At 30.8% G+C, this 10,702-nt stretch overlaps 1 protein-coding gene across 1 annotated transcript; it reads right to left on the bottom strand.

Moving 5' to 3' along the window:
* Window positions 1-3,786: 3,786 nt before the first annotated feature.
* LOC127097525 (probable jasmonic acid carboxyl methyltransferase 2) lies at window positions 3,787-6,307 on the bottom strand. The gene is made up of 4 exons (XM_051036024.1): window positions 6,064-6,307; window positions 5,554-5,988; window positions 4,353-4,625; window positions 3,787-4,237 (listed from the first exon to the last, which is right to left on the bottom strand). The coding sequence occupies exons 1-4, from the start codon at window positions 6,136-6,138 to the stop codon at window positions 3,872-3,874; spliced, it is 1,149 nt and encodes a 382-aa protein (XP_050891981.1). The 5' UTR covers window positions 6,139-6,307; the 3' UTR covers window positions 3,787-3,871.
* Window positions 6,308-10,702: the final 4,395 nt, after the last annotated feature.

The following is a 10,702-nucleotide window of genomic DNA, read 5'->3' as shown; positions in this document are numbered from 1 at the left end:
ACTCGTATCTTTGAAATGAAAAAAACATATAAATATTTCAAATATCAAGCAAATATACAACGTGAGTGCTCGAGACAACAAGGAGGTAAGATGACCAAAATCTGAGATGCAACATTAAATTTTATTTTTCACGAAGTCAAGCGAGCAGATCAAACAAGTTCATATAGCTCAAAGTGTGGATGTACACTTAAGAAGACTTACGGTCTTCCACGAGCTTGTTTAATTTCAAAGAAGATGAAGCTTGAAAACCAATACGTATGGATGAAGTTCGCATTCATCTCTAGACTCTAGGGACATTTGAGTCTTTTCATGGTGGTGGAGGAGAACCTATAAGAGTAGAAAGAGCAATTCTCTGAAAATTTGATTGCTTTTTGGATTGATATCAATTTTAGTTGGGTGTATTAAAATTTGTCTCTAATCTTATTTAATTTTTTTCTATACTGTCTTTATTATTTTAAAAGTCGCCTTGGCCCATTAATTATAGAAAACCATAACTATTTAAAGTGTTTATGAAATATAAAAAATGTGTTTTATGTTTTATTTATTTACAACTTATATTTATTTTAACTTTAGGATAGTCTATCATCAACAATTTCATTTTTAAATCAATGTCTTATAAACCTACAAATCCTTATTCTAAACACTTGGATGATGCTATACAATATGTTCATGAACACATTTAAGATGCAATCCCTCATACCCATCACCAAATGGAAAATCAATTGAGAATCATTCATACCAAAATAGACAATCATTCATAAGTTTTGGATTCTAGACATGAATCTCTCACATCATTCATTACAAATCTAATGGTTGAGATTGAACTGCAAGAAAAAGATCAATTTCATAAGGACTACCACAATCAATGAGCACTCTAGAGACATAGAAGTTGGAGATTGAGGCCATTAGGACAAAAGGAAATATCTATTTTAGGATCCATCATATCTTCTCGCTATCCTAGAATCCAAGGATTGGTCTTTATGGGCTTTTAGTTGAAGTTCTCTTGTCCTTCTTGCCGAGGACCATCAATTCAATGATTTTCCTCTTTATTATACTCTTACGCCTTTGGGGAACTTCCTATGATAGAAGCGATGTATTCACACTTCCCCTTATCCTTCTCTTCATCCCCACTGCTTTCATCTCTGCCCCTCTTACCATCCTAAGTGCATTCAATCAATAAACCCTTCTTAATTAGCCCTTTAATTGTATCCTTTAGTTGGACACAAGTAATCCTTTGTGTCATGCTTGTAACTTATGGAAACTATAATACTTGGATTTGTCTGTCCGAGCGGACTCCCTTACTGGGTAAGGGTTTCTTATCCCAGCTTCTTTAAACTTTGTGCTCGCGCACTCCTTCAAGATTTTATCTTATGAAGTGTTCAAGGGGGGTAAAACATCAAACCTGGATTAAGGTTCAGGCTCATTTTCTTCTTTAGCCCTCCATATATATTTTCATGATGGCCGACTAGATCATACACTTCTTGGTACCCTGCTAAACCCGATGTCAAGAGTTTGGGAACCACTTAAGAGTCATGCGATAACCAACACTAATGAATTAATAAAATAGAGGTAACTCAATCAAATAACTACAGGTATAGTTTCAGATACAAAATGGATTTTTCAAAATGTTCGACAGAATGTATGACCCATTATTGAACGGTGGATTATTTTTATGGATATTTTTCTTTGCCACGTACTTGGATTGATTAACTCATTGTTATTATAGTTACTGAAAAAACACCATTTTGAAAACTGGAAAAGTTTGAAATAGAACTTTACAGTCTTTTGTTGTTGTTTGAAAAAAGCATCAATCGAGAGTGATGTGACTACAAGATAAATGGTTTTCAACTAGGCGTTTTTGCCACATGAAAACTACGTTGCAAAATAGGAACGTTGCGAAGTTAAATTCCCGTCGCAATGCACTTAAAATATTTTAAAAAATGAAAATCAGGTTTACACATGTTACAATGTCTTTGTATTTGGAGTGAATTTTAAAATTTTCAAAAATTCCTTTATGATGTGAAAATTACATCGCTGTGTCATTGGGGAAAATGAAATTAAATGAGTCTATTCGCTCTCCCAGTAACAAAGCATTAACTTCTTCTTCTTCTTCTTTACTTCCATTTTTTCCTTTTTCTCTACTCACACAAAAAACGCTCCAACTTCCACTACCATACCACCTCACTCTCATATTCCTTAGTATTGGATCCCTTCTCGTGCTCAAATCCTTATTGGTCCAACCCAGTTTTCTTGCATTGTCTACAACAAAACCTTCAACTATTTCAACAACATGCAAGTTCATTCATTCATTAATATTATATAGCTCAAATCCTGTTTGTCACTTTTGTAAACTACTTGTAATCTTATCTACACTACTACAAAAGACACCTTCTATAACAATATCTTACCACGACCGCAAAACAAACCGAGGTAATATATTTTCATTAGGTACCTTTTTTTTTTAAATTTAAAAATTTAAATAATCTATAACCATAGTCACAATTACAACCGTTATGATATGTCAAGAGTGAAACACTTCAAAAACCAACACCTATATTTTTTTATGTTTTTTCGTTAATAAAAGGGTGTGTTCCCTTTATTTCTAATTTTAAAAATAAATTAAATAGTTGTCACCATAATCATTTTTTAACAACCGTGGTGAAATATCAGGACATACTACCATAGTCGGTTTTATCAACCATTGTAAAATAGTCTACCTATTTAAGCTAACTTACTTCACTTCAGAACAGACCGCGTTGTAAGTGAGAAAGCATAACATCTCTCGCCTCTTCCGAATCTCTCAAAAATCCATCCTAACTTCACAAAACTACAATATAACTTTTCAAACTAGTATGAATCAATGGAAGGTCTCACGAAACTCCAACTTAACTTGAACATACATTTCTTTTTCGTTTTTCACAAATCGTTTCACATAAAGGTATATATGTTAACCGTTTCTTTTCAAAACTCCATTATTTGTAAGATGAGGTATATTTGATAAATGTGTCGTGTTAATGTTAAGGTTAGTTGATGATTTGTAATTAAAAGTTGTTGTTTGTGCTATTTGTTCATAAATGATATCGTTTTTTCTTAAGCTTATGATTTGGTTTATATATTTTTTGTTGAAGTATCTTGATGATTTTGTTGATAAAATTTTGTTGTTGAGGTACGTTTGATGAATGTGTTATGTTAATTTTAAGGGTAGTTTATGATTTTGTAGATAAAAATTGTTGTTTGTGTTGTTTATTCATAAATGATTTTATTTTGTTCATAAACTTATGATTTGGTTTACATATTTTTTGTTAAAATATGTTGATTATTTTGTTAGGAATTTTGATAAATATTGTTGTTGATGTATGTTTGATAAATGTATTGTGTTAATGTTAAAGATAGTTAATGATTTTGTAATGGCTTAACTGCAACATTCTTATTTTTTTGAAATGGAGTTTGAACCCCAACCTCTATGACTAAAATATTTACTAACCACTAACTTTGATTTAACTAAAAAAGTTATATTTTGGAAACCAATTAAAGCAAATCCACTTATTAATTAAAAAATAAAACCCAAATTGTTTGATTGGGCAAGGATTGTCCTTCATGAGCAATTTGTTGAATCTTGAATAATGTTAATTGATAGTTCCTCATCCTATGATATTTTAAGGTATTCTTAATCAACTTTTCGGTTTATGTGTATCAACTTGTAGTACTCCACTAGAAAACAACAAATAAAGGAGCCTTGGTCCCATCATATTGTTGTTGGAGAATAGATGTCGGCACACAAATAGCAAACACATGCATCAAGTCTTATTATTCAAGTCCAAATTTATGAAAACAAACATATATTGTTGTTTTTGTTTGGTGCATCTTTGTTTCAGTGTCGTTTGACAAGAGAAATGATCAAATTGAAAAATTTGGCCCTAGTTTTGGACAAATGATCCTCCACAAGTATAGCATATCTTTGAAACAACTCATCCATTATATGATTCCCAAAATGATATTTTAGTATTGACTCAACTCCGGCCCTCATGGTTCTTGAAAACCGTTCCCCTTTTGACATTGCTCCTAATATATCATTATCACTTTGCAAATACATCCCATCATCCCAATCAACTTCATAAGCTTCATGAGAGTACACCATGAATGACCCTTCTTTTTCAATCTCAGTTTTTAATTCTTCATAACATGACGCATAGTAAGGAGTGTTGAAAGAATCCACTTTTTCTTCTTCAACAAGACCCTACACATCAAAAATAAATCTTTATGTTCTTTTATAGTTAAGGTTTGGATCATCTCCTTTAATTCTTTCTCTTCAAGAATAAGAGGAGAGGATCTATGATGTTATAGTTATGTACCTCTGAAACCATGGTCATAAGAGCATTTGCTAAGAGTTCCCATTGATAATAACAATTGGATGATGTATGGTCCATAGATTGCCTACCCAAAAAAGAAAGGACCATGCGTCCACCATATACCATCTCTTGAGAACGTGATTCAAGTAAACATGAAAAATCATTTTTGAATTGTTGTGAATAAGCTTCTAACACACAATTAGGACTCTTCTTTGATATGGATATGTTTCCCTTATTTAACCCTTTCCCATTTTTGTCCTCCAAACCACTAGGAACCTGTAGATAAGATAAATTAGTTTGTCACGCTTAAAAAATATCTGATTTTTGCTCATAAAAGGCTGCTAACACTAAGAAATATATTGATGTGAATGTCAATGAACAATTTAAAAAAAAGTAGAATTCTTAGAATTTGAATCTAATATAATTCAGATACAAAACACATCAATATTTTATCAAATACAGAATTCTTAAAGCACCTCTATCAAAGCATCTTCAAACTATGAATTATATGATATCATTTTAAAATTCTATATTATATCAACTACCATTTATATCACGGTATCAAACTTAATAATGTTGGTCGTAAACGAGAATGTTATGAGTCTTACATTAAGTTTCTTTTACCGAAAACGAGAATTTTCCTTAGTGTATATCAACTTCTTTGTCTTTTCATAAAAACAAAAGATATAGAAAAAGTTAATATTTTGAAAAAAAATGTTATTTTTACATCAAAACATACATTAAACCGTATTTTACTGTTCATCAATACGATAAACAGTAAAATATTATAATAATAAAATATTTTTTTTTTAAATATAAAAGTTTATTTATTTATTTTTGGATAAGAAGTACCATGTGATTAATCAATTTTATAATTTTATTAACCAATATTTCACATTTCATTAACCAACTTTATTTTACTACTAAAAATTATTTGTATATTTGACGTTTATTAATCAACTTTGTTTTATTACTAAAAATTATTTTTAATATTTAGACGTTTATTAACCAATTTCATCACTTTATTGATCAATTTTTTACATTTTATTAACCAACTTTATTTCATTATAAAAAATAATTGTTCATTTATTGCTCATAAATATTGTTCACGGAATTGTTCATGAGACTTTATGTACAATTTCATTGTTCGCGAAATTATATAGCATTGATGTATTTTAAAACTAGTAAGATTTGGAAAACATACCCGGGAAAGCCAATGAATGCTGGAAGAAGAGTGTACAAAGTGAATCGACTTGGTTGGGAAAAGCCTACCATAGAAAGTTCCCGGTACAGCAGAAACAAAACAGTTAGAACCAAAGTACCCATTATTTCTACTATCATCTCCATTTTTCCGGCTTATTCTTTTGTGAAAAGATGGCAAAGAAGCAAAGACATTGTTGAAGTCATTGGTGAAAAGGTCATTCATATACAACATTAGTTCTTTTGGTGCTGGTCGATCCAACATGTTTGAGGCTGCATATATAGCTTCAACTATTTCCGACATCACCCTTAAGGCATTAGGTCCTGATGAACAACCTAAATCAGCAATTCCCATTTTCATTATTGGTTCTCTTCTTGAGCATAGAATTTCCATAATAGCTTTCTCTGTTGCTTCTTTTGTCAATGTTATTATCTTCCTCTACAAATTTTATTTACACAAATTAAACAAGTCTAACACTATTTTTTATATACAAGTGTCATCAATTAATATTACCTGGATGAAGGAGTTCATGGCATAGCTAGTTTCGCCAGCTCCTTTGTTCATGTGAAGTGTTTCAACAGTTTCCATTTCTTTCTTATTGAGAAGGAGATGAATTTTCCTTTCAATTGAGGAAACTATATATTAAATCAATGAGTATGCAGGTACATGACTAGGTATAAAGAAGAGATGCGTGTATAGATAGACCAATTATTAGAACCACATAAAATGATGAAGTGCGACACTAGCACATTCATGCATGAAATTGGTCCCTAGATTGCTACGTATAACAAGAGTATTAGTTCAATATTATCAAAAGTATTTATTTTGTAATAATCTTTTATAGACTTGAGAAAACAATTTGCCACACACTTTATTATCATGTCCCTTTCCTTTTATTTATTATCTTGACACTTAAAACTTTTAAAGGGCTTTTTAGATTTTTTTTCTTGTGCGGCATTAAAGCATTTACTTTAAAATACATCATTTTTGTTATATTGTGTTAAGAGTCACATCAGAATATATATATATATATATATATATATATATATATATATATATATATATATATATATATATATATATTATATATATATATATATATATATATATATATATAAAATTGGAAACAATCATTACTCTACAAGACGATTTTGTAGGGATGAGTTAGACCTAAAATATATTTCTTAATACGATACCAAGAGTCTCTTTTAAGATCTAGTGAACCATCTAATATCAAATTTTTACTATCGGGCCACCAACAATATTTTCACGCTTTAGATGTCCAGCCTTATACGTGAGGGAGTGTGTTAATAGTTTCACATCTGTCAATATATTGTTAAATTTTTTTGGGTTACAATTATAATATTACGTGTTAGATCTATTATATAATTAGCCAAAACTATAATGGTCTAATTAATAATAAGTATGTGGTTAAAAGCATAATTATCATGAAAAGTAAGATTATTATGTAGATACCATAAGTTAATATCTAATTTGATGAGGGGTCAAATTATAATATTGAATACTAAAAAATAACCCTAATGTTATTTATAGGGATCAAATCATCAAGAAAAATTCTCCGTTCATCCTCATCAGAGGAGATTCAATGAGGCATAAGGAACTCTACAATTGAAAGATCGCATACACGGTATAACTTTCAACTATTTCAAATAGCAAACTCAAGTATGTTTCCGCTTTCGTTCTCATAATTATATTCAGGTATGGGTATAAGGGATATGAGTCAATCGTTTATCTGACTCATAGGATTTTGTTTAGAGTTTCTGATTTATATATCGATAGAAATCATAAGATTATGAATAGATCTAACAGACATAACAAATCAACAAATCAAGTTATATTATTTAAACTAACATTTATCTGTATTTAATCAACAATCGTTTATCTTGATTTATATATCGATAGTCGTACATATTCTAGGTATTTAAATAATATCCTGAAATCATCTATGCGCAAGAGTATCGATGCTTTTTATGGAAGTTTGTTAATACTCCAACAAAAGCATAGTTTAATTTTGATGTCATTTTGAACTAATATTTTATATTCTAGTTTTTGGTCTCGTTGCGTGACTCGGAAATTTAATCTCATATGAATAAAACTGTTATTGTTGGTTGAATAAGGATTCACTCAAAAAAAAAATAGGCTTTTGATTTTCGGTAAAATTCAAAACTGTATTTTTATGTGCTTCGCATAACAAACTCAGTTAACTTTGGTTCAATTTTCTTTTGTTTAATTTTTGGCTATAGTTAGGAATTTTATATAAAGTTTAATGTTTTGAGTGAGTGAATTAAAATAAAATGTCACCAAAGTTATCTCTTTTATGAAAATTATTTAAGAGAAATGTAAAATATTTTTCTTTTGTGTGTGTGTATTTTCCTGCGAGTATCAATTGATCCAAATGACAATCGGTGGTTGATCAATTTTTATACATATCTGTGATGGTAAACATGTGATAATTATAAGATTTCACATGTGAATGATAAATCAATCCAAAGAGAGATTTATTATTTGACATATTTTAGTATTAATGTTTGATCATTACAATAAGAGTACCACTAGCAGTTAATATTAGTGTCTAAAGACTCAATATTGATGATGCACTAGGTATCTTGAGATGAATTGAACAAATTAATAATTAAGTTTTCTTTGTTGTGTGTAAATTTAAATGTTTAATTTTTCTGTTCTTATTTTAGCTACAATTGCTTCAATATCTGCTAATCTAAATTCAGTTTTATTCCTTAATGGAACAAATTTAAGTACTGCAAAGAGAATATATATATATATATATATATATATATATATATATATATATATATATATATATATATATATATATATATATATATATATATATATATATATGTTATCCTTACCTGCATGGATCTTGACATTGCATTAAGAAAGAAGCAATATGTTTCTCCTATATAATCTATCACATATGTACATAGGAAAGATGGTGAGAAGTGTGATCGCTCCAATCGCATGTGTCTCATGATCATTAAGTGCAACATTCTTGAGGTCTTTATGGGTATTATATAGGAAGATATAACTAATGACAAAGATTTCCTTGCTGAGATTGAAAAACACTTTAAGAAAAACGATAAGGCGGAAACAACTACTCTTCTTCAGAACTTGATTTCCATGAAGTGTCAAGACAAATGAAATATAAGGGAATACATTATGAGCATGTCAAACATTATTTCAAAATTGTAGGCACTAAAGCCTGAGTTGTCTAAAGACTTTCTCATTCGTTTAGTATTACTTTCTCTTCCTTCACAGTTTGGTCGGTTTAAGATATCTTATAACTGTCAGAAAGAGAAACAGTCTCTTAATGAGCTTGTTTTATTTTGTGTGCAAGAAGAGGAAATGATGAAACAAGATAAGACAGAAAGTACTCATTTTGTTAGCACCTCTAAAGACAAGGGCAAAAGGAAGAAAACTTATGAGCCCAAGAATGACACTGCAAGTGTTCCAAGACAAAAGAAACAAAAACACGATGATATATAATTGTTTCTTTTGCAAAGCGTCTAGACATGTGAAAAAGAAATTTCCTAAATATCACGCTTGTCATGCAAAGAAAGATACATTTCTCACTTTGGTTTATTCTGATGTCAATTTAGCTTCAGTACCTAGAAACACTTGATGGTTAGACTCAGGTGCAATTACTAACATTAGTATTTCAATGCAGGATTGCATGAACTATAGAAAGTCAAATGATGTTGAAAGATACATTTATGTTGGAGATGACAAGTCGGTGGAGGTGGAAGTTGTGGGGAATTTTAGATTACTATCGAGTAATAGATTTTATCTGGATTTAAAAGACACTTTTGTTGTACCGTTATTTAGACAAAATTTAGTTTTAGTTTCTTATTTGGAAAAATCAAGTTATTTGTGTTCATTTGGAAATAATATGTTTAAGTTATGAGTCATGATAATCTATGTTTGCTTGACACAATAACTACCTATGACGGATCCTTAAATGTGGAATCACGTGGTACTAAGCATACAATTGATAATAATAATTCAGGGGCATTATGGCACAAGCGCCTAGGTCACTCTCTAAAAATAGAGTTAAGTGACTAATGTCTGATGAAATTTTAGATTCCATTGACCTAACGAACTTTAGTGTTTGTGTTGAATGCATTAAAGACAAACATATCAAAATAAAGAAATTTGGTGCATATAAAGCTAAAAATATCTTAGAATTAATACATACAGACATTTGTGGACCATTTTCGGCACCCTTTTGGAATGGTCAACAATATTTTATATCATTCATAGAAGATTACTCTAGATATGCGTACATATTTCTTATAGATGAAAAGTACCAATCATTGGATGTGTTCAAATCGTTTAAGGATGAAGTTGAAAATCATCTCAAGAAAAGAATTAAGAAAGTTAAATATGACTGTGGCGGTGAATATTACGACATATATGACGGTTTAGGTGAACAACGTCCAGGGCATTTTTCCAAATACCTAGAGGAATGTGGAATCTGTTGGTGATTTTAGTATCATTAATGTATTTTAGTAGTAATGTGATTTACTACAGGGCAATGCAATTATGCGTTAAAGCTTGGAAACGAGTTAGGGGTAGTACGGAGTGCACGCTCGTCGAGCCAACGTATAATTGAAACGGGGTTCCAAGGGGCGATGCCCCTGGCGGGGTGCGGGGCAGTGCCCCGTTCGAAATTTTCTTTTGAACAGTTGAATCCTTTCCCAACCGACGTAACCGTTTCTGAACAGTTGCGTCTTTTCGGTTTCTGTTATTGATCTCCTATATAAGGAGTCATTTGGCCTCAGTTTAGAAGGGAACGAAACCAAACTTTCTCTCTACATTCCTGAACATTTCTCTTTGCCAGAAACAAATTGTTCTTCAAGAATTATCCCCACAAAGATTTCGTGAACCCAGGCAAGAATAGGGTCGAAATACTTTGTTCGGAAAGTGTACGAACATGATTCTTCGAAGTTATCCAGGATTATCATACCCGATTCTCTAACAAACGAACAAAGTATTTTCTGATAATCATGGCTGGAGGAAGCACCGTCAAGGAGATGACTACAAACTTCGGAAAATTGGACAAGTTTCAAGGACAAGACTTCATGCGTTGGCAGAAGAAGATGCTTTTCTGTAG

Source organism: Lathyrus oleraceus, chromosome 6, assembly GCF_024323335.1.
Source record: "Lathyrus oleraceus cultivar Zhongwan6 chromosome 6, CAAS_Psat_ZW6_1.0, whole genome shotgun sequence".
NCBI lineage: Eukaryota > Viridiplantae > Streptophyta > Magnoliopsida > Fabales > Fabaceae > Lathyrus > Lathyrus oleraceus.
Note: the sequence above shows the minus strand (reverse complement) of the source record. Positions and strands in the feature narration are given on the sequence as shown.

Excerpts from the sequence above, each read along its gene's own strand:
- LOC127097525 (XM_051036024.1), bottom strand. The coding sequence starts at position 6,138 with ATGGAAACTGTTGAAACACTTCACATGAACAAAGGAGCTGGCGAAACT. Across the intron at positions 5,989-6,063 it reads CCATGAACTCCTTCATCCAG|AGGAAGATAATAACATTGAC; the intron begins GTAATATTAATT and ends TAAAATTTGTAG. Across the intron at positions 4,626-5,553 it reads GCATTCATTGGCTTTCCCGG|GTTCCTAGTGGTTTGGAGGA; the intron begins GTATGTTTTCCA and ends TCTTATCTACAG.